Source organism: Berghia stephanieae, chromosome 13 (assembly GCF_034508935.2).
Source record: "Berghia stephanieae isolate SIO BIC M18660-M18661 chromosome 13, UCSD_Bste_1.3, whole genome shotgun sequence".
In the NCBI taxonomy this organism is placed as follows: domain Eukaryota; kingdom Metazoa; phylum Mollusca; class Gastropoda; order Nudibranchia; family Aeolidiidae; genus Berghia; species Berghia stephanieae.
Genome location: NC_088372.1, coordinates 16,473,648 through 16,499,346, shown reverse-complemented (window position 1 = coordinate 16,499,346; position 25,699 = coordinate 16,473,648). Strand labels below are relative to the sequence as shown.

The window sequence follows — 25,699 nt, the reverse complement described above, 5'->3', positions numbered from 1 at the left end:
TGCAAATGCCTTGTCCGTTTTCACCAAAAAACAGTATCTAAGTTGTGAATAATATAGCAAAATACGACTAACTCGATCGACAAACGTCTTCCCTTTATTCATCCCCAAGGGGAAATTTGTAGAGCAGCGCCGCAAAGTGAGCTAGAGCGATGTGACTTGCTCAAGGCCTCACAACGCAGCGGCGGGTGATTGAACTCGGTACCTTTCGGGTAGGAAGCAAAGACCGTACCACTGAGCCACGCTGCCCCCATAATAATGTAAACAATTATAATGATTGGTAAATATAGAAAACTACACAGGTTTTATTAAAATAAACAATTACAAAAACATGATGATGTCAATTTCGATCTATCTATATGCCCGTATTTGGTCATATAAAACTATTGATGTCAACAGGATATAACGTGTAAATACACAAATGTATGTGTAACGTTGATTGTTTATAGTATCATTAATACTTTTAAGAAATTAAAATCAACTCCAAATGAAAATCAGAAATTTATTCTTGAAAACAAATTCAACTGTGTCTACTCAGGCCTTAGTTTGCCTACACAGGCCGCCATTCTCGTTTCTCTCTCTCTCTCTCTCTCTCTCTCTCACACACACACACACACACACACATACACATTCTCTTTCACACACACACTCACTCCCATAAAACGGGTCAAAAGGAATGTGGGACTCTGTTATGGATAATCTAATCTACTAACACAATACACTTCAACAGTCATAACGCCACTTCCCTCTTAATGACGCATGGTACCTTAATAACTGGCTCTAAACAATCGGAACAATGGCGGACGCCCTTATGCGTTTAGTTTTTTTTTTAAATCATAACATCTGCCAGCCAGATATAACGTGTCAACACACAAAACTATGTGTAACGTTGATTCGTTTATAGTATTATTCATACTGTTAACATATTTCAATCAACTTCAAATGAAAATCAAAAACATTATTCTTGAAAACAAAAACAACTTAACTGTCTTAAAAATAATCTTGCTGTTTAAATTTTCAAAAAACAAATTTACGCTTCCTTCTTAAGTTTACCAAACATATCCATATAGAATTAATGGTTTGTCCAAAATTTTTGCATGATACGAGCTAGGCTCAATATTTTTCTTTATGCAGCAGGAACACCCAAACTAATTTCAAAAGCTTTAAATAAAAGTTGAAAGCAAATACTAAACCACCATCTCCCATAGTGGGCAGGGATGTACGTACTGTGTCTTCTATCCCCCTATGGAATGAGATTACTTGGTTTTGTCCTGGCCCTGGCTGGGAGGGAAACAGTTAAATGTATAGTTAGTTTTGGGAGATGATATTTTTTTCCTTTTAAATCATCTCTCTGTTATGCACTGTATTATGTTTTGTTTATGTATTATATGATTTGTAAACATTTCAGTGTATTCCTCTTAGTGGGGACCTGTGCTTGTGTCTGGATGAGACTTTTAGGTGATCTCAAACTAAGTACACTGATAGTGTTCTCTTGGAATCTACAACTGTTGCCTATTTGAACCATTTCTCCTTTGTCTGCCTTATTCTTGGATGCTTTAATTGTAATTCTACATTTTTTTACTATCCCATTTTCTTCCTTTTTACTGGCGTTGATATGACCTTAATGTGTGGCAAGCGCCGTAAAACCCTTAAAAACAAACAAAAACAACTAAACCATCATACGATGTGGACTGTAAAAAGTACAACTTCAAAATACCCCCCCAAAAAAGCAACTAAAGTTTTACGCTCAAAACTCTTCTTCGTCCAATAACAAAACAAGTTCAAATGTTAATACACATCACGTTAAATCCAGATAGGTTCTAGTATTAATGTTGTAATTGATTTTTTTGTTATTGGCCGAAAAAGGGTTTTGATCCCGAAATATTCCTTGTATTCATTTTTGTACATTTAACGTAGTTTCATGATATCGTCTTGTATTTTTTTTTTTTTTTTTTGTTTTTTTTTTTAAATATAAGCAGTGTATCAATTGCTTTCCTGTCATTATACTTAGCTATCCATTTCTCAACTTGTCTCCTAAATATTAAAATAAATATTTTACAAAAATATATATGGTATAAAGGGGTGCATATGTAAATTTTTGTATATATTCATAGCATTATATCGTGAAGAGAAAAAAGAGAGATGTACATATTTACACTTATAAAGCTTAATAATTCAATTCTCTTTAATCTTTAACTTTTAACCCTGAGCTCGCAGTTAAATTAAATTGTATGAAAAGGTATCCTATTTAAGAAAAGCTGTTGTTAAGCTCTTAAAGTGTGATAATGAAACATTACTATTATTATTATTATTATTATATTATTATTATTATTATTATTATTATTATTATTATTATTATTATTATTATTATTATTATTATTATTATTATTATTATTATTATTATATATTATTTTTGTTGTTATTATTATTGTTATTATTATTATTACTGTTATTATTATTATTATTATTATTATTATTATTATTATTATTATTATTATTATTATTATTATTATTATTATTATTATATTATTATTATTATTATCATTATTATTATTATTATCATTATTATTATTATTATTATTATTATTTATTATTATTATTATTATCATTAATAATAAATGTATTGGTATCGTTATTGTTTTTGCTGTTGTATTATATTGAAATTCAAATGACAAATGCAACATAAAATCCTACATTTTTTTGTTACCCCTGCATTGAAACGACATTAAAACATGTACAAATATAGTGTGCCTATTTATAAAATATGAATCTGTAATAAAACTATTTTTATATAAGAATAGGTAGAAATCTTGACTTTTCTCTCTTTATATGAATGGGTGAAGTCTCTTGACCTCCCATGGTGGGCAGAGCGGTCACCATTGTTTATCTCCCAAAATCAGACTTGCCAACCGGTACGATTCTCGTATTTTAGTACGGATTTTGAAAAATACGAGAAAATGAGATAAAATACGCAAAATGGAAAATTTGTTTAAAAAGTGTAAGTTATGGTCAATTTCGTTATCATCCTCTATGATCAATCAATACACTTTTTGTGTGTCTTATTAGTGTATGCAGTTGGATGTCAGATATAATTATATCTATATATATTTTTAACTTCAATAGTAAGGTCAATGACCGAGATATAGTTTGTTACTTCCGATGGGTTGGTAGTATGATTGTGTGCTGTCGACTTCCATCTGTATTTAATTTTGGCTGTGACTGTGACTGAGGGAGTGTTTGTGTGTATGCCCACTCTGTATGTGTGATTTCGGATTGGATTGCGAGTGTGTTGGGGCATTGGGAGGTTGGGGGAGGGGGGGTGTTAGTACCCGTACTCTGAGACTGCTTGCTAATATCCCCCAGTCTCCAATTTATATTTTGTTTTACTCTGAGACTGCGTTTGCTTGTAAATTATTTCACCCCTTTTCAGTCTCCAAAATCTAGGCTAAATCCATACATTTATTGTTTTACTCTGAGACTGCGTTTGCTTGTAAATTATTTCACCCCTTTTCAGTCTCCAAAATACACAATCTCCATGAATCCATGTAAAAAGTGATGGTGGATATTATCTCCAAATTCGTCAAGCCAAGTGCATGCACCTTCAAGAGCCTTTGATATAGGGTTCGTTCTCGATCAAAATGGGCAGGGAGGTACATATTGTGTCTTCTATCCCCTTATATCTGTTATCCAACATGCTTTCTGTCTTTGTCTCGGAATGAGATTACTTGGTTTTGTCCTGGCACTGGCCGGAATCCTAGCTGGGAGGGAAACAGTCAAATGCATAGTTATTGTTTTGGGAGATGATATTTGTAAATCATCTCTCTGTTATGTATTATTATTTTTATTTTGAATGTATAATGTAAGCATTTGAGTGTGTTCCTCTTTGTTGGATTTTGTGCTTGTGTCTGGATGAGACTTGTAGGTGATTTCAAACTAAGTACATTGTAGGTATGCTCTTGGAATCTACATCTGATCCTTATTTGTTCTCAATTCCCCTTTGTCTTACTTTTTCTTGGGTGCTTTAATTGTAATTCTAGAACTTTTTACTATCCCATTTTCTTCCTTTTTACTGGCGCTGATATAACCTAAATGTGTTGCAAGCGCCGTAAAACCCTTAAAAACAAAAACAAAACAAAATGGCATCGCAATGGACAGTGAGTCTGAGAGGTACTTGAAAGAAAAGAACTTCTCAAAACAAAAGAAGACCACCTTTGCCAATTGTCATCTCACACTATTAAACTTAAGTACATTATTACATTAGAACGAATGGCGAAGTAATAAGTATAAGTAGAGAGGTTTCGGTTATGCGAAGCAGCTATGGAGTGTGTGTGGTAGACACACCTGCACACGATAAGCATACTATATGTAACTGTCAATGTCACAGTAAATCAACAGTGGTCGAAATCACCGGGCGCATTAAAAAAAAATCCTTTAAAATGAGCTTTTATATAACGCAATATTCACTAAACGTGCTCAAAGCGCTTTACAAGGGGTCCCTGGCCAACAGCAACACTTAACATGTAGGACGAGACATGACGCCTGTTAGGCGATATTACAACTTTTCGGACAGAGACAACGCTGTTAACGTACAGGTACTCATTTTACACCTGAGTACGGTGAGAGAATATGAGTAAAGAGTCTTTTCCAAGGACTCAACTATGCGCCGAGCGAGGCTCGAACCCAGGACCTTCCGATCCGAAAGCGAGTGTCATACCACTAGACCACATAACCGCCTTTAATTGATTTTTTTTTTTACGATGGCTGGGTAAAATTAGTTTGAGGAAACCGTGTTCGGGATAAAAATTAGTTCGAGAAAGGAATGGAATGGTAACAAAGAACAATAAGGAAAAAAATCGGAACACTCTTAATATGAGTTCGAGGAAACCGTGCTGGGGTGTATAGTGAGATGAATAGTGAAGTTCACTGATTTGTGTGTGTGTGTGTGTGTGTGTGTGTGGTTTGGGGCTCAAAGTAAATGTAGTGATGAGTACAGAAACATGAAAGTAAAAAAAAAAAAACGAGACGAAAGAACTGAGTAAACTTTATTGATTTGTGACATACAAACACATCTAGCTATCGAGTTAGCTATCTCTACCTATCCATCTATCTATATATTTATCAATCTATCAGTCTCTCTTTCTGTCTTCAATTATATGTCATTATGAAATTGGTTTTAGAATTTTACTTGATTCGAAAAACGTGGTTTTGGATTGGTTTTGGCTTGATAGATCTCAATATATTATCTATATTTTGTTTGCAGAAATTCCTGTGAAAGCATTGAAATTCTTCTGAACGTTTCTGAAATTTACGTGAACTAAATTTTCAGTTGGCGTCTCTGGTTAAGCATTGAAATTCTTCTGAACGTTTCTGAAATTTACGTGAACTAAATTTTAAGTTGGCGTCTCTGGTCAACTTGAAACAATGAGACTTGGGCATTAGTGAATCTGTGAATAAAGGAGAACTGGCTGAATTGGAGAGAATGTATGGAAAGAGATGATTATTCTTTCGCTAGGTCTGCTCTTCCCAATTAGTTTGTCAATGGCTCAACCATTAAAAAGTCGCTTCAAACCTTAGTCTATCTCCCCGACTTCTTGAGGTCATGGATTCAACACACACAAACGCCGTTAAGTTAGTTGGTTAGCATTTAAGCTTAAAAGCCAATATCCTCAGCACAAACATGTAACATAGAAACGATTGAGACATTAAGTATGCTCCGGTATTTGGGGTGAAATTTAATTCAGAGAAGTGAGTGGAGCAGGCACTTATGTTGATAATAACAAGAAATGAAGTGATTAGGAAACTGCCAGGAGATAACAGAGAATAAAAACTAAAAACCATTATTGCTACCACCACAACCGCATCATCATCATCATCATCATCACCATCATCGTCATCATTACAACCACCATTACTACAACATTCCCACAGCATCATCATCTTCATCATCATTACCATCATCATCATCAGCACCACTAATACTACCACCACAAAATCATCCTCATTATCACTACCACCACTACTACAACCACCACCACGACACTATTACTACAACCATTACTGCATATTTACCGTCACGACTACAACTACTATAATAATACTAATACATGATCATTATCTCTACCACCACCACAACTACCACCATAACATTATCATCACTAGCACCACTACAACGACCATCAACATCACCATTATTTCAACTACCACCACATCATAATTATCTCTACCATATACAGAGCTATTCGTATATTTTTTATTAGACATTATCTGATTTTGGAGTTGTGTGTTTGGTATGAAGAAGAAGAAGAATAAAGGGAAGTCGATGTGGTTGATGACATTCTGTTTATACAATAGTATTGTACTGCCAAAAAGAGATCGGATTTCGTGTGCAGAAAATTCATGTTTCCACTTTGAAATTCATTGGTTAGTGTTTTTAGTATTTAAAAATTGTAATTTGTGTGCAGGCTTTTTTGAGTGGTCAGAAAATTCTGCAGGTTTTTCGATGTTTATGTGCTAGCATCCCAATTCTTTGGGAGAAGGAGATGAAAAGATTAGAGAGAGAGAGAGAGAGAGAGAGAGAGAGAGAGAGAGAGAGAGAGAGAGAGAGAGAGGATAAATCTGGGGAGCAAGAGGTGTTGAAAGTGAAGAAAGCCAAACCTGTGAATGAGATTTCAGATCTTGACAAAACAAAATAGCAGACAAAATACCCCCAAAAAACGACAGACCACTTGAATACTATGAAGTTTATTATTCAATCAAATGCATTGATAGCTTCAGATTAGTTGAAGAAAAGAATATTTGAGGACCTTACACATCTGAGGAAGCAGCAGTCAAGGAGTTGAGTTGCCTCTACTAGTGGAGAAACTAACTATCGAAGGATTTTAATCTTTGTTTTAATCACAGAATTAAAAATAATTCTCATTGGAAACTCATTCAAAAACTCCTTGAATTTTACAATGGAATTGCTGCAGAAACCCTGGATTTGTTCCAGTGCAGTTAAAATATAAGCTTGCATTTAGATTGTTATTACTGTTATTATACTCCTTTTACACCTAAGTATGTTAGGAAAATGTGGGTAAAAGTATTTTGCTGGGAATCAACTTCATACAACTCCTTATGGAATTCAGACTATATCAAGATGAACCAAGTGCACTACGAAGCCATGCTAATGTCCTTACCATTATACATTATGTGTCCTTGGAGACAATGAAGTTAACTCCCTCCTTACCGACCATATTCCAGATTTTCCCAATAGGCCTTTCCCACATAACATTAAAATAGATTTTTAAAACTCTTATTAAACAGGAATAAAAGCTTACTTGATATAAATTTGTTCAGCTATACAAGCTCTGCAGAACATTGTTAAGTTCTATAACAAAAACAATAATATTTCTTCAAATTTTGTGATGCACAAAATAAAAAATCTGAATGAGAATAAGGCTGGTTGCATCGTAACGAATGTGACGATTTTTCCATAGTTAGTAAGGTGAGAGTTAATCTGATCATACTTTGTTAGGAACTTTTCAATGATGGAAAGCGATTTTAGTATAAAAGGAAGGAAGACATTCGACGGTACGCTGGTACGAACTGGTGAATAAAATAGAAAATGTACTTGGTGTGATACAGTGGAATCAGGATAAGGCCGACACGAGGCATTGGTCTCATTTAGCTCCTTCTCTGACCCCTGAAAATGGATAAAGTCAACAGATTCTTACAGTCCTGATGTGTTGAACTTACTCTGATTTCTCTGTATGTAGCAAACTAATGGATTTATTCTAGTACATATCTGAGTAGATTTTCTTGTTATCCACAGATGCAGATAAAGACAGAAAGCCAAAAAGACCCTGTATCTTTTGCAAACAATTCTTTGGTAATTTGTCTCTGCATATAGAAAGGTGTCACAAGAACAAAGAAGAGGTTCAGATGATTATGAAACTGGACAAAAAAGGCCGAATTGCTGGTTTTGACAGACTGAGGAATAAAGGAATCATTGAGTACAATAAAAATGTTGTTAGTTGTGGTAATTCAAACCTTTTAAGAGAACGGAGCCAGGGTGAGGATGTGAATTTGAGAGACTGTGGCAAATGTTAATGTCATGGATTTTTTAAAAACTAGGAATAAAATTTATGTTGTGAACCCAACAGCTCGGCAGTGAACAGTCTTGAACTTCTAGTGCCAGTTTAATGATGGTACTACAATCTCTGAAGATTATAAATGATGGGTATCTAGTGCCAAAATGTAGAGACGACGAAGTAAGTAATGTTTGGAGAACAGATCTTGATGTTCTGGCATGCAATCAAATTCCCAAATCGTGCAAGCAAAAAAAAAAAAAAAAAACCAAAAAAAACAACAACAACATTTGCAAAAAACAATAAAGTTTGCAAATAAAATTGCGATTGATTTTCGTAAAAACTGACAATAAGTTCATGAAAGAGAAAAACGTTGTAGATCTGACTAATTGGTAGAGAGAGATTAACTAAAAAATGATCATGACAAAAAGCTAACAAGATTTAAAAGAATTCTCCCCAATAAAGCTGTTCCCCAGGCATGCCTACCCTCAATCTCAAATTTCAGGGACATTCTATGGATAAAACCAAACATTCCAGAAAAAATACGTTCCCGCTGGTATCCATATCACATTGTCCCGCGTTCATTCATCACAGGTGTCCGCCTCCCCATGTCCCGGGTTCACACACCAGTGGTGTCCTCCTCCCATAGCATCAGGTCTACTCCCCCACTGGAGTCCATATCCTGTGGTTTCACGATCACTCATCAGTGGTGTCCACCTCTCTTAACCTATGGCTCATTCAGGGGGCAGCATGGCTTTATGAGGTATGGTCTTTGCTTCGTTACTGAAAGTTACCGAGTTCGATCACAAGCCGCTGAGCAAGTCACATTACCCCAGCTCAATTTGCGGCGCTGCACTGTGGCTGACGCCTGGGCTATCCCAGTCTTCCCTTGAATAGATCCTAGAGACAAATTTCCCTATGGGATGAATAAAGGGAATTTATTTATTTAATTTCTAACGGAAGTTCACCTTCAATAATCTCGGGTTCATTCTCCATATGTGTCCACCTCCCACAGTACCAGGATCACTTTCCACTGGAGTCCATATCCTGTGGCTCCTTGATCACTCTCCGGTGATGTCCGTGTCCCATTGTCCCAGATTCAATCTCCACTGGTTTTATCTCCACGGATCTCCATCTCAAATCGTCCCTGTTTCAATCCCACTGGTGCTCACCAGAGCCATGTGTCAATTTGTACTTTTACTTTTGGTCACCGGTACTTAGAATGACAGATGGATCGGGCGCTCCACATACTCATGAATACAAACAGATCACATACATATACACACATACACATATATACACATTCATACACACACACACGTAGATGTCATATGGGCAACTGTGAAAATTGATGGTTAGTATCGAATACACACCGACTTGTCATTTAGGAATATTAAATCAGCTCTTCTGGTTATATACTTCATTAAAACTTCTTTGTCAGGTGAAATAAGTAAATAAAACAGGCCATGGTTTGTTCTAGAACGCTTATCGATTTCAGTACGATCACACTTATTTATTGCAACAAAAAAAAAGAATAAATTAAAAAAAAATAATTCCCTTTATTCATTCCCATGGGGAAATTTGTCTTTAGGGTCTATTCCTAGGGAAGACTGGAATAACCCAGGCGTCAGCCGCAGAGCAGCGCCGCAAAGTGAGCTAGGGCGAGGTGACTTGCTCGAGGCCACACAGCCCGGCGGGTGATCGAACTCGGTACCTTTTGGGTACGAAGCAAAGACCGTACCGCTGAGCCACGCTGTCCCAAAAAAAGATTAACACTCATAGATTTCATGAATTGCTATTTGTATCTGTCGAGAGAAATCAGATGAGTTGACTGTGTCAAGAAGTGCGTTGTGCTTTTAAAATATTGCATCTACACATAGTATAAACGGAAACAAATACACTAAGGTCATTTCTTGCTTTAGACGCCAATGCCTATTGCGTTCATGTCCTTCCGTGTCTTATCAGTATCAGTTTAGGACTTACACAACCCCGATTCCATTCGTATGTGTGGACATCCACATCCTTTGCTTCTTATTATGTAACTGAAATAAGTCGCATCAACTTCAAGATTAGCAGTAGCGGAACCGATATGAGGGAAATGGTCTGGAAGCGCAACGGCATTTTAGTTTTAGTTTTGTTAAGCTTTTTGTTGTTATTAATATATTTCCTTCTTATTATTTTACTGATATTGAGAAATGCTATTGTCTTTGGCAATCCCCAATGTAATTTTCAAGAAAGGATAAATATAGTTCATCTTACCTTATCATATCTTAATACATTAATACATACCGGCAGCCAGACGGATCGGATGCCCTTCCATTTTGTATGTGAGTCCTACTCACAATGTATAGAATGAACAAAAATGACCTCACACTCCATTCTTTTACAAAAATTGTATTTAAACCGCCAGCTGAGTGATCTATCCTCATTTAAATGGGAACTGGGTACTTAAAACTGAGTTTTTAATACATTTGTTATGATCGGATTAACGAGAGAGAGAGAGAGAGAGTGAGAGAGAGAGAGAGAGAGAGAGAGAGAGAGAGAGAGAGAGAGAGAGAGAGAGAGAGAGAGAGAGAGGGGAGTTTTTGGTTATTTAACTCCAAGAAGCTTAGGTTTCCTGGTCAATTTGATATAAGCTACCTCAAATTTCTTCATATAGTTGATTCTCTCATAATACCCCATTATATCACAGTAATTCACAATTAACGACAGACTAAATGAATGTACAAAAAGAGAAAAAAAAATACAAAGACAGAACGTTTCAGGCTCAAAACCCTTCTTCAGAAAAAACAAAACAAAACAAAACATCAGTTGGGTAAGGCATCTTTCTCTTATAACCCAAAACTCACCAGTGTAAATGAGATAATGTCTTTGGGAAGTCATTGATATTGTGAGAGTGCTAGTATAGTTATGTACGTCTAACAGGCGATTTTTGTGTGTGTATGGATTGGAGATTTATTTTTATGTAGTATAACGCTTAAAACTAATAAATGAAGCATAGGGAAATGTATTCACCATGTCCTGGGAAACGCGCTGTATAAACGTTCATATTCTTAACATTTTAAACTGAGATCTACATAATCGCCTAGTGGTTTTATCGATTTAAATAAGTCATCATTGTATGAATTAATTAATTTATTAATCTCTTCATTTATTATTATTATTATTATTATTATTATTATTATTATTATTATTATTATTATTATTATTATTATTATTATTATTATTATTATTATTATTATTATTATTATTGTTAGTATCAGTATTATTTGTTTGTTTGTTTGCTTTGGTTTATTATTGATTTTACCTATTTGGATTTGTTAATTTGAAATTCTATGCTAATATATTGGCAATTGCCTCCGCCCCCCCCCCCCCTCCAAATAAATAAATTAAGAACAATAAATAAATCTTTGAACTTTGTAGCTCTTGCGTCTCGACAATCAATTTTTTTGGGCTACGTACCGCCACTTCCCAACAAAGACTGAGTCAAACAATGACGCCGATAGGATTCCTTTTATTGAGTTTTGTTCGTCCAGGAAAAGGTGGTTCGTGGGCTTGTAACTGAAGCGTTATTTGATAGGAGCAGTAGTAGAGAATACAACTTTTACGACAATGAAAGCTTGGATTATTTTAGGTAAGTTATCTTACACGGTCACCCCCCCCCCCCCCTTTTTTTTTTTTCATTATTAAAAAAATTTCTTCTTCTTCTTCTTCTTCTTCTTCTTCTTCTTCTTCTTCTTCTTCTTCTTCTTCTTCTTCTTCTTCTTCTTCTTCTTCTTCTTCTTCTTCTTCTTCTTCTTCTTCTCCTTCTCCTCCTCCTCCTCCTCCTCCTCCTCCTCCTCCTCCTCCTCCTCTTCTTCTTCTTCTTCTTCTTCTTCTTCTTCTTCTTCTTCTTCTTCTTCTTCTTCTTTCTTCTTCTTCTTCTCTTCTTCTTCTTCTTCTTCTTCTTCTTCTTCTTCTTCTTCTTCTTTCTTCTTCTTCTTCTTCTTTTCCTCCCTCCTCCTCCCCCTCCTCCTCCTCCTCCTCCTCCTCCTTCTCTCTCTTCTTCTTCTTCTTCTTCTTCTTCTTCTTCTTCTTCTTCTTCTTCTTCTTCTTCTTCTTCTTCTTCTTCTTCTTCTTCTTCTTCTTCCTTCTTCTTCTTCTTCTTCTTCTTCTTCTTCTTCTTCTTCTTCTTCTTCTTCTCTTCTCTCTCCTCTCCTCCTTCTCTCCTCCTCTCCTCCTCCTCCTCCTCTTCTTCTTCTTCTTCTTCTTCTTCTCTTCTTCTTCTTCTTCTCTTCTCTTCTTTCTTCTTCTCTTCTTCTTCTTCTTCTTCTTCTTCTTCTTCTTCTTCTTCCTCTTCTTCTCTCCTCTTCCTCTTCCCTCCTTCTCTCTTCTTCTTCTTCTTCTTCTTCTTCTTCTTCTTCTTCTTCTTCTTCTTCTCTTCTTCTTCTTCTTCTTTCTTCTTCTCTTCTTCTTCTCTCTTCTTCTCTTCCTCTTCTTCTCTCTCTTCTCTCTTCTTCTTCTTCTTCTTCTTCTTCTTCTTCTTCTCTTCTTCTTCTTCTCTTCTTCTCTTCTTCTTCTTCTTCTTCTTCCCTCTTTCTTCTTCTTCTCTTTTCTTCTTCTTCTTCTTCTTCTTCCTTCTTCTTCTTCTTTCTTCTTCTTCTCTTCTTCTTCTTCTTCTTCTTCTCTTCTTCTTCTTTCTTCTCTTCTTCTCTTCTTCTTTCTTCTTCTTCTTCTTCTTCTTCTTCTTCTTCTTCTTCTTTCTTCTTCTTCCTTCTTCTTCTTCTTCTTCTTCTTCTTCTTCTTCTTCTTCTTCTTCTTCTTCTTCTTCTTCTTCTCTTCTTCTTCTTCTTCTCTTCTTCTTCTTCTTTCTTCTTCTTCTTCTTCTTCTTCTTCTCTCTTCTTCTCTCTTCTTCTTCTTCTTCTTCTTCTTCTTCCTTCTTCTCTTCTTTCTTCCTTCTTTCTTCTTCTTCTTTCTTCTTCTCTTCTTCTCTTCTTCTTCTCTCTTCTTCTTCTTTCTTCTTCTTCTTCTTCTTCTTCTTCTTCTGCTTCTACGCTCTAACAGCCTTCACTGACCAATTGTTCCAAAACAAATATATGGTCTCTCTGTCTGTCTGTCTGTCTGTCTGTCTGTCTGTCTGTCTTTCTCTCTCTCTCTCACTCTCTCTCTCTCTCTCTCTTTCTCTCTCTCTCTCCCTCTGTATATTAGGGAGGGGGTGGGGGGGGGGGGGGGAATGGAGTTGCTTATGCATGTGTTATTTTGTTTTCGTTTTACACCACTGCTTTATCTGTGTTTTTCTTTTTAACCGTTTCATTTTGTTTATTTCGTGGATCGAAAATTAATCACTGACCAATATATTATTATTATATTATTATTATTATTATTATTATTATTATTATTATTATTATTATTATATTATTATTATTATTATTATTATTATTATTTTTATTATTATTATTATTATTATTATTATTATTATTATTATTATTATTATTATTATTATTATTATTATTATTAATTCTAGCATTTGTAGGCTGTTGTTGGTGCCAAAGTCCTACATATGACCCGATCTGCTACGATCCCGTTGCCATGACAGCAGGACAGCGGAAGTGCTACTCTGACCAGGGTCTCGTGCTGCACATGGCCAGTGACCCTTATAACCCCGACCAACAGAAGGAAGCAGCCAAGAACAACGCTCTCTCAAACTCCCCTGATGTTGTCTGCAAGTGAGTGTCACTATTTCCAGGTATTTGTGATCCACCTCCTCCTACGTGAACAAATTAGCAGGACTGGTTGCCGAACACAAATATGAGCCTGCTTTAACATTGTTTTAAAGGACAATATTTAGCGTCGGTTTGAGAGTATTTCCATTACAACAATGGGCCCAGAACAATTTGGGTTATCAGACCTGCAAATAATTACACGTCGACCGCCTACATTCGGTGTTATTTAGGGTTGGTTTAGATGCTAAAATCAATTCTTTTAAAAACACGAGACACTTGGGTATTGTTTATATACTTTTCCAGATAGATTTTTATATAATATCAAAAATTAAAAGCTGTCAGGATTTCAATATTACAACGTTATGATCAAGTAAAGTCGACATTTTTAAAGTCTTTACGGCCAAACAAGATGTGTAATCAAGAAAACAAATTATATTGCAGTATAGATAGAACGAAGATGGCGTCACTCATGTCTTTGTTATTGTTTTTTGCCATCCACGTTTATGAGTAGTTCTCACTTAACTGTATGAACCGGACTATACAACTTCATGGTTACACATAGTTTTGTTTGTTGGCCCGTTATACTTCCGGATGGCAATGTTATGAGCTTCTTAGCCAAGCGCATACTATCTATAGATATTATGCGCTTGGCTTCGAGGTTTATAACATTGCCATCCGGAAGTATAACGGACCAACTCACAAACTATGTATAACCATGAACGTTTATAGATAGTTCGAAGATGACGTCACTCGAGTCTACACCTGTGTGTATCCATGAACGTTTATAATCAGGTTATTACAGTTCAGTGAGCATTACTCATAAACGCGGATGGCAAAAAACAATAACAAAGGCCTGAGTGACGTCATCTTCGAACTATCCATAGATAGAACGAAGTTGAAGTCACTGCGGTCTTTGTTATCGTTTTTTTTGTTGTTTTTTTTTTGGCACTCGCGTTTATGACTAATTCTCACTAAACTGTATTAACCAGAGTATAAACGTTCAATGTTACACATAGTTTTGTGTGTTGGTTCGATATATTTCTGGATGGCAATGTTGTGAGCGTCTTAGGGAAGCGCACGCTATCTATTATTATTCCAAGTCGAAAGAATAAAAGAGGGAGGAAATCGGGCGTTAAAGCCCGCACACATGCATGTCGATGATGAGTGGCAATGTGATATCTATAGATAGTATGCGCTTGGCTAAGAAGCTCATAACATTGCCATCCGGAAGTAAAACGGACCAACACACAAAACTGTGTGTATCCATGAACTTTTATAGATAGTATACAGATGACGTCACTCAGGCCTTTGTTATTGTTTTTGCCATCCGCGTTAGTGAGTTGTTCTCACTAAACTGCATTAACCAGACTATAAAAGTTCATGGTGACACAGAGTTTGTGTGTTGGTCCGTTATACTTCCGGATGGCAATGTTGTGAACTCCTTGGCCAAGCGCATTCTATCTATAGTCAGGTTAATACAGTTCAGTGAGCATTACTCATAAACGCGGATGGCAAAAATCAATAACAAAGACCTCAGTGACGTCATCTTCGAACTATCTGTAAGCAACAAAATTGAAGAATTGCCGGTCGCGACTGATAAACCAGTAGAAATTTGACCGATCAAAACATGGAATTTATGACACACCTTCACACGCGCTCAAACAAAGTTGGTTGTTTATAAACAATAAAGTGAATGAATTCGACCTTTCGATCATTGTTATTATATTTATACCATCAGATGGGTGACTAGTTATCACACGATTTTCTCGATCAAATTATTGACATATAGATAGAATGCGCTTGGCCAAGGAGTTCACAACATTGCCATCCGGAAGTATAACGAACCAACACACAAACTCTGTGTAACCATGAACTTTTATAGTCTGGTTAATACAGTTTAGTGAGAACAACTCACAAACGCGGATGGCAAAAACAATAACAAAGGCCTGAGTGACGTCATCTGCATACTATCAGAGAGCGTAGATAATAGAGAGGCTTTACGGACGGGAAGTCACGCGACTTCGTCGGTGACAACAATGTTAGCGAGGGATGGTGACTGCGTATGCGGCGAGGAGCGAGCTATAAATAACCAAGACAGGTAAACACCGGCACATGGTGGCGAGAGAAGTAATGGAATGTAGTGGATATATAATTCGCACAACATCAAACAGTTTATTAAGCCGTTGGATCGAGGTCCAGGTATCAATATCGAATACAAACATTATCAGATAAGATGAGATAAAAGAAAATTAACTTAAAAATTTATCCCGAAAAGGAAATTTGACATGGGCACAACTAGAGAGGACTCGTACATCAAATTGACAAAGACACAACAAGCGAATCACACGCCCCCAACCCTACTGACCCCCCCCCCCCCCACCTCTCTCTCTCTCTCTCTCTCTTCTCTCTTTCTCTCTCTCTCTCTCTCTCTCTCCCCTCTCTCTCTCTCTCTCTCTCTCTCTCTCTCTCTCATGTAGAAACTTCAAGTGAACTGTTCCCATGATGCTGTGAGCAAAACAAATTACTTTCTGGAAACCATCGATGGATTTGCTTTAGTTTTCTATCATGCATGGCTATGAGGAATCTCGCATCTTCTCTGAGCGAATATAATTCATATAACATTAAAGAGGTGGAGTGTGTTTGTATGTTTGCGTGTGAGAGAGAGAGAAGAGAGAGAGAGAGAGAGAGAGAGAGAGAGAGAGAGAGGGGGGGGGGGGGAGGAGGATGATTTGGTGATGTGGGGGTGGTTGATAACAAAGTCTATGGAAGTGAGTATGAAGCTTACCCAATGCATGCTTGCCCTTCCTACTTATTCTGAAAGGTGGCCGCTTTCCTTTCAATAGACTTATTGGATGTGGAGGTCTGTTCTTGACTTGCCTTGCATCTCACATGGTGATGAAGGCGCACATTGACGAAAAGGTTGATGACGAGGAAGTGAATATCACACTGCTTCACGGCATTTTTGCATTCCAATCCTGTTTCTAATGTTGCCTCCATCACTTTCCTAATCAGGTACATTCTTAATCCTCTCTTGTACAAGTAGGGGTCAATGTAGCATCGAAATGCATGTTCTGCAGCCGTCAGAATACATTAATTTATGCGATGGCACACACAATCCCTCGTTTTCCGTGGTAAAATTTTTCTTGCAGATAAACGTATGCGATGGGTCTTGAGTGCTCCGTGCTTGTATTAAATCCTCTTTACAATTTTCACACAGAAGATTTTTTTTGGCTCTCAACTTCATCCCAACGTAACCTCCAATGTAATTCAGAACGTTGGTCTCGGTTGTCGTGAGCATGGGAGGAGCGGCTCTCATTACTTGCTGAAGTGGAAGAGGAACATCTTGCTGTAGTCGTGTTCTGACGGTGCTTTGGGCTCCCATTGATGCCATATTTTCAAAACTGAACAAGAAGGTATCGATGTCATCCTTGCAGTTTTTGTTGCTCCCCGGGACGAGAACAGCATCAACCATTGTCTGGCGCAGAGCTAGGCGGAATTCCCTAGAAGTTGGATTTACTCGGTGTCCACCCTTTGCCCTGATGATGGAGAAAAGGTTTTCCAAACAGTCTTGGTTCAGGCGACTTGTCAGAAGAAACTTGAACCCACAGTCATCTCGCAGGTGTTGCCAGAGTTGGAGCAAGGCTTCGATTGACAGCTTCCATCCTTCCAGGCATGGCAAACTACCTGTCTTGTTCAGGGGTTTGACGCCTTCCAACCAGATTTTTGTCTGCTCCAAGAAAGTCACGTGCTTGGAATGTGCCAACATCGCATTGTTCATTGTCCCTTTGCTTCTCAGTGATCTGCTGTTGAAAGCGTTGAACAACTGATCAAAGTTCTCAATGAAATGAGCAGTTGGCAATGCCTCTTGTGGAAGAGAAGAATGAAAGACCATAGTGGCTATACCAGCAGCGACTGTATGACTCAGGACTTGTGCTGCTAGACTCACCCTAAGGTTAGCAAAAACTGGCATGTTGATGTGACGGCTTGTCAGTTTAGGCGCTAATCTGATGGGCTTTGAAGAATCCATTTCATAGAATTGCCGGATGTAATCCCATGAAATGGTGTCTCCAGCCACCCTAAATCCTGAGTTCCGCAGGTTATTTCTAATGCTTTTCAGCAGATGTGGTGGGTCATAAAGAACGCAGACATTGTGATGTTCAATAATGACAAAGGGTCGGCTTTGAGAGACTCCTAGCTGTTGTAATGCTGACCGGTTGTTTGATCCTTGGTCGCATATCATTGCTTTAGGATGGAGACCTAGATTTATCACTTTTTTCACCACTTCTACAAGAACAAGAAGAAGCATGTCAGCCTTCACTGGTCCATTAGATAACACATAGGAAAATGGTTGCTTCCATTTCGTGCTAAGTCCTTTCACCATGAAGACAAGAGCATGGGTGGCTGGTTTTCTTGATCTTCCTAGCAACAATCCATAGTCCTCAAATCCCTCCACAAGATCTCTAGAAGGATCATACGACAGATCGGACTCAATGGCCATTTCATCATAAACAATGGCACAAGATCGTTCCACTGGTGACATTGCTTCCACTTTTATTTGGAACAGTTGAGCATGTTCGGGCAGAGTCCAGTTCAATCTGTACATTCTTCATGGCCAAGGCAAGTGTAGACGGAGATGGTAACTAGCGTGAAAAAGGGAGAGTGCAAATGATTTATCCTGGAAACTCCATCGTCTGGATTTCTTTGGAAGTTGTCCAACTCTAACCTGGGACACGATGAAGGAAACGGCTTGGGGAGGTAAATAAAGACGAAGGGTTTGTTCAACACTTTCAAGTGAAGCCTGTAGGCTGCTCGATTCAGTTCCATGTTGTTGCTCGGAACTTGGTTCTGCGCTAGAGCTAGTTGCCGCACAGGAGTTTGGCTGATGAAGGGAACTCTCTGCCATTTTGGAGAGTTTCCTCTGTAGTCTCCAGTTCTTTGACCTTTGAGCACAGAGCTTCTTCTTCAGTCTGTCTTTTCTTTGACGTTCCTCTTTCGTCTCGGATACATCCGTCACTGGATGACATTGAGAGGTTGTAGGTGAGGTAAATGGTTTCTCTGGTGGTAATTCTGCAGAATCATCAATTTTACGCTTTTTAGGGGGTGGTCGTGATGGAGTAAGCTTAGGAGGAGGATTTGGAATGTTGAAGATGGTTGGCACAGCAGTCCTGAGAATGACCGTACGTTTCACTGCAGTTTTGCTGAAACAGCAAGGTTCAAAGTGCTCAGAGCAAATGAAGCAGTTGATGTGAAGGTATTCTGGTGTTTTATTCTCCAGATCTTTCCTACGGCAATTGTTGAGCCACTGCCTGCTACTGTAGAAAGAATTTAAAAAAGCAAACATGCCTATTTCACACGGCTGTGTACAGTTACAATGTAGATCATGCCTAAGTTAATGAGCTTCATCTAAAATCACAACCCTCTATAACAAAAGGAGGCGCATTTATTCACTAAAATTGAATGATACTGATCCACTTATAACGCCATCTCAGGATACCCGCTGTGGCGTTGAATGGTCGTTTTGCATCGTTAATTTTTACAGCAGTAAGGGTATTTGATGGAGTTTAGGATGGTAGATTAAGGTGCAGTAGAAGAAATAGAAAATCAACCCAAACAAACACACACACACATGCATACATACACACACACACACACACACACACAACAAAAAAAAACAAACAAAAAAAAAAAAAAAAAAACACACACACACAAGACCCACCGGCTTATTGTTATAACTGGTGGGGCAATTGTAGCGGTTGTGTGTAGCCAAAGAGGACTGTATATATAGTAACGTAGTTACCAAAGCTGCCATAAACACAATACTCTTTACGGGCACCTCACCAGATAAATCAAACAAGCAGATTCATACGTCTGGCACTAGTAAGAGTTTTAAGTAACTCATAAATACGTGGGATCGAAACAACAACATTGTGGCATATTATATACGCTCACACATACTACACACATTAGTATCTATTACCTTAACACATTCATAGTATAGCCTTTTAAAAACCAAACAAAGAGCTTATAAGATAGTGATTTACTCACATTTTAGGGTCCGATGGAAAGCGCAAGAATGACAAATCAGGCCTTTTATTCTTGGAGTTGCTACAGTTTGGGGCAGAACACCAACGACAATGCGTATTCTTTGCTTCTTTCATATTCGCCGCCATGATGATAAAATGTTTACCTGACTTCTTTTGGTTGCTACACACGAGGCTCGATACGCCTTGCGCGACCTCGTAAAGTATCTCGTTATTCTACGCTCTCTGATACTATCTATAGTTTTATGTGTTGCTTTTATTCACCAAGAGGGAGAACAGTGGGTATTTTTCTTAGACACATACCATCGATAATTAAAACTTTTGTAGTTTTCTATGTTTAACAATCACTGTCATTGTTTACATTATGGACTGTCCGAATTCAAACAAATGATAGACACAGAGATAACCACACCTCTCGGGGGGTGTGGTTATCTCTGTGTCTATCATTTGTTTGAATTCAGAAAGCCGTTCACAATATATTACAGACACGTGGCTACACAGTAGCATTTCTGACAGCCGTGTTGAACTCAATAACTTTACCCTAATACTCTTCAACAGTCGTAACGTCACTTCCTTCATTATGACACATGGTAACTTAGTAACACTGGCTCTAAACTATCGGAACAATGGTGGACGCCCGTATGAAATATTTCTCCGGCGAGCATAAAAACAATAACAAAGACCTGAGTGACGTCATCATTCATATATGGGACAACGGTGCAACTAATGCACTAAGGGCGTGCATCGACTCCACCAATTGGAATATTTTCATTGAATCAGTAAATGACCTCGATGAACTGTGTGGCATCGAAACTAACTATAGATAGTTCGAAGATGACGTCACTCAGGTCTTTGTTATTGTTTTTTGCCATCCGCGTTCATGAGTAATGTTCACTGAACTGTTTTAACCCGACTATAAACGTTCATGGATTCACACAGTTTTGTGTGTTGGTCCATTATACTTCCGGATGGCAATGTTATGAGCTTCTTAGCCAAGCGCATACTATCTATATAACCTTTTGTGAAAAAGTCATTGTGAACAAAACAAACAAAAATAATAAAACGATTCGGAAAAAACAAACGTTGGATGACAAGAGCGTGTCACTCGGGCCATTATATCATTTGCCACGGGAATGTACATATGATTATTATTACATTAGTGTTGTTAATTGAGAAAAAAAATTATGACTGGTGGAAACAAATACACATATGAAATATTGAGAGGAAACTAAAATGTAATGACATGAAAAGTGTGTAGAGCAATATCAAAATAGTCACAGAAATGGACGATAATAAAAACTCCAAATTAAATTTAGAAAAGGGTACAGATAAGAATATACTGATAAGCTCCATGCTCGATTCGATAAACACGATTTTACAGACCAGATAACAAGCTAACTGCTGAGCAACTCAAACGTCACGGAACAGAGGAACAAAGGGACATCAATCAGGCCAACGTCATTAAATTGTTCAAAAATATTAAAGCGGGTAAAGCAAGTAGACCTGATCAAATTTCATCTAATTTATTGAAATCATGTGAAGATTAACTCTCCTATATTTTTACACACATTTTAATCACTCCCTTATAAACGGGCATATTCCAAGAATATGGAAAACTTCAAAAATAATTCCCGTCCCAAAACATCAAAAAGCCAAAGAAATGAATGATTTTCGTCCTGTAGCGTTGACATCCATCCCGTTGAAAAGTCTAGAAAGGGTTATCCAACAAAGATTTATACAACAAAGTACACAACATTTAGACAAAAACTAGCTTGCTGACAAATCAGGGCGTGGAGTGGACGACGCGATATTAGTGTTTTCCTCTAACACTATAAACACCTATACACTCCAAAGTGGCATGTGAGAACTCTATTTATTGTTAGAGTGCCTTCAACAACATCCAGCCTCACCTAGTAATCCCTAAACTATGGAGGTGAGTCCCTCGATTGCACTCTGGGTACTTAAATTATTGACAGACCGAACACAATTCGTCTCCCTCACGGATGATGAGAACAACAAAATTGAATCCTTTACCCTTATCACCAACACTGGAACACCGCAGAGAACTGTTCTTGCTACAACGCTTTTCCTGATGGACCGTCTATACACAAATGACTGCATCAGCGACACAAGTAATGTAAGGCAGCCCTTACCGTTTTCTACTTTTCCGTTTTGATTCATTTGAGTTTTTTCGTTTCCACCATTGAGTACAGACGATACAAGTTATTTTTCATTATATTTTATTTGTTTTCCACGTTTATTTGTGTATTGTTGTGCTGACGAAGGGTTTGTACCCGAAACGTCCATTGTCTGTTTTGTTCCCATACGAAGCCTTTCCATTTTCACTCTTTCGTTAGTAATGTAAATATTCTAAAGTATGCCGACGATACCGCCATTCAGGCATTGATAACAACCGGAGATAACGTATTGAATTGAATTATTATAGCGAAATTGAAAGATTTGTTGTATGGTGTAATTATAACTATCTAGAACTTAATGTAAAGAAAACTAAAGAAATGACATTTGATTTTAGGAAAGATGGTAACACACACGGACATACAATTATTAAAACCGAAAATGTGGAGAGGGTAGAACAGTATCAATATCTCAGTATAATTGTCAATGAAAGATGAGACTGGACAACTCATTCATGCAAAGTAATAAATAAGATAAGGATAAGATTATTCATGACAAGGAGACTGTACTCCATTAATGTTGACAAAGCAATTTTATCTTTGTTTTATACATTTGGTATTGTAAGTCGTTTTTGTTTCTGTATAGCTGCTTGGGGTGGAAATTGTAAACAGTCTGAAGTACTAAAAATAAATAGAAAAATAAAGCATGCTAATCGAATATTAGGAAATGATGATGGAACAATTTTGAAGATTCCCACAAGAATATTGCTAATATTAAGATTAACAAAATTCAAAGAGGCGAGTCCCACTCTCTGAACAACGAAATTAAAATAAGACAGGAGTAACACATGAAAACCAAAATAAAATATATTTTAATTCTTTTATATCATCAGCAATACGAAACTTTAGGATGACTTTTATTATATGAAATTTGAAAGGTAATATATTATTCGCTCTAAAATCTATTTATTTATGCATGCTTACTTGGTGCTATATTTACATTATTTATTATTTATTTACACATTCAAATGCCTTGCTTTATTTTTACTTTTTATCAACCTGCGTTAGCTTTTGTGTGCAATCCTCCCCAATCTATTTTGAAATTCTGTTTACATTAAAAATACATTATTATAACTTTATTCTACTTTCATGTACGATTTTTATAGCTTTGCTTGTACCTGTTCTGTGTTTTATGAATATTTCATTATATTTGATGTTTATTTTGTTTTAAATTAGCTTCGTATTTTAATCAATAAGTTCATATCATAGTGTATACATCTGTGTAAATATAACGATGAATGATGTGTAACATTATAATAATTTCCATTCATGATCAATAAAATATATCGTATCTTCTTCTTCTTCTTCTTCTTCTTCTTCTTCTTCTTCTTCTTCTTCTTCTTCTTCTTCTTCTTCTTCTTCTTCTTCTGTATCGCAACATCCACTAAACGTGTTCAAAGCACATTGCAAGGGGTCCCTAGCCAACAGCAACATTTAACATGTAGGACGAAACATGACGCCTGTTAGGCGATATTACATTCCCCCCCCCCGATAGACACAACGCTGTTAACTGATTTTACACTTGAGTACGGTGATAGAATGTGACAAAAGAGCCTTTTTTCAAGAACTCAACTATGCGCCGATCAGAGCGGGGCTCGAACTTAGGACCTTCCATTCCAAAGGCCACATAGATCACATCAATATAACTGCAGTTATTTTCATTTCATGGTTTTGATTTCTCAAAAACCGAATTGTAATAACGCGATCAATATTTGTATTAATCATTTTGACCTTTTTAACCAACCGTCTCAACTTGGTATTCTTGGGTTGATCAATTAAAAAAACAACCAAAAAAAAAAAACAACAAAAACAAAAAAATACCAAACATGAATTTAGAGATGCGGCTACGTGGTCTTGTGGTATGACATTCGCTTTCGGACCGGAAGATCCTGGGTTCGAGCCTCGCTCGGCGCATAGTTGAATCCTTGAAAAACAGCTCTTTACTCCCATTCTCTCACCGTACTCAGTTTAAAATGAGTACCCGCCGCTAACAGCGTTGTCTCTGTCGAGACAATTTGTAATATCCCTAATACCCGTCATGTCTTGTTCTACACATAACGTGCTGCTGTTGGCTAGCGACCCTTTGTAAAGCGCTTTGAGCACGTTAGTGGATATTGCCCTATATAAAAACTCAATCAATTTTAAAGAGTTAAAACTGTAATAATTTTTAATAAACCCAGCACACTTAAGTATGTGGCTGTGTGCCATTGTGGTGTATGACACGCGCCTTTTGACGAAGGTTCGAGTCCCAATCTTAGCGCTGCAAAAATTGTGTCTTTGAAAACAAAAGGCTATTTGCTCACATTCTCTCATCGTGCTCAGATGTAAAACGAGTACCTGGCTGTTGATGAGCGTTGCCTCTGTTTGGAAAAAAAAAATACTTACATCGCCTACCAGGCGTCATGAATCGTGTCAAATGTTGCTTGAAAGCGCATAGAACACGTTTATTAGATATTGCTCAGTGTGCATGCTCTTTCTCGGGAGAGTCATTAATTTTGATTCAATCTGTATAGATAATATGAAGCTGACGTCACTCTGGTCTTTGTTATTGCTTTTTGCCACCCGCGTTTGTGAGTAATTCTCACAAAACTGTATTAACCAGACTATAAACGTTTAAGGTTACTCATAATTTTTGTGTGTTGTTTCGTTATACGTCCGGATGGCAATGTTGTGAGCTTCTTAGCCAAGCGCACACTAAAAACACAAAAAATATGTGCAACCTTGAACGGTGATAGATAGTATGCAGATGACGTCACTCAGGCCTTTGTTATTGTTTTTGCCATCCGCGTTTGTGAGTTGCTCTCACTAAACTGTATTAACCAGACTATAAAAGTTCATGGTTACACAGAGTTTGTGTGTTGGTCCGTTATACTTCCGGATGGCAATGTTCTGAGCTTCTTAGCCAAGCGCATAATATCTATAGTCTGATTGATAGACTACAGTGAGAACTACGCAGACAAATGGGAGCGATCTATATTTATGTTTTCGTCCAACCGAGTCATCAGTCACGTGATTTGTTGCTGTCTAACGATTGGACATTTCTGAACAAATGTTAACACGCTGCTTTGTTTATGAAAGTTGTAAACATACACATGTGTCAAGCTGAACACAATGACCAATCGTAATGTTAGATAATTCAAAATCTGTTAACACTTTTCACTATGTAGGTCACTTTGAGCACATTTTACAATGTGACCAATGACCTCGAGCACATGGAAAGTTAATATAGACCATGCCCATTATGGCTGGCTAAAAATATAACAAAGAGCTGAGTGACGTTACTTTCGTTACTCCTAGACTAACTATGTCTCTTTTCCCAGAAACCCAGACAGCTACGACAAAGCCATTCATTGCTCACTTGAGCTCAGCAGGAAGTGCACTCATCCAGACTATCACACTCTTCTCCCAAGCGAGAAAAACCTGAAAATGCTTCAAACTACCATGTGTAACAACTTGCACAGTATGTGTGACTCCCATTTATTTATATATCTCAATATCTATGATTCTCTCTGTCCCCCCTCTCTCTCTCTCTCTCTCTCTCTCTCTCTCTCTCTCTGTCTCCCTCTTAATCTCTCTCTTTCTTTCCCTCTCTCACTTCTCTCGCTCTCTCTCTCTCACTCTCTCTTAATCTCTCTCTTTCTTTCCCTCTCTCATTTCTCTCGTTCTCTCACCCCCCCCTCTCTCTCTTTCTCTCTCT

The 25,699-nt window shown here is 37.4% G+C and overlaps 2 protein-coding genes across 2 annotated transcripts in view; one reads left to right on the top strand and one right to left on the bottom strand.

Moving 5' to 3' along the window:
* LOC144958803 (uncharacterized) overlaps window positions 1-25,699 on the bottom strand; it is a 304,414-nt gene that overhangs the window by 101,012 nt on the left and 177,703 nt on the right. The gene's annotated exons all lie outside the window — the stretch shown is intronic.
* Window positions 11,574-25,699, top strand: part of LOC144958791 (uncharacterized) — a 21,238-nt gene continuing 7,112 nt past the window's right edge. Inside the window, exons 1-3 of the mRNA XM_078890994.1 lie at window positions 11,574-11,697; window positions 13,568-13,769; window positions 25,323-25,462. Coding sequence (XP_078747120.1) covers window positions 11,676-11,697; window positions 13,568-13,769; window positions 25,323-25,462 — 364 coding nt within the window. The 5' untranslated portion in view covers window positions 11,574-11,675. The remainder of the gene's footprint in view (window positions 11,698-13,567; window positions 13,770-25,322; window positions 25,463-25,699) is intronic.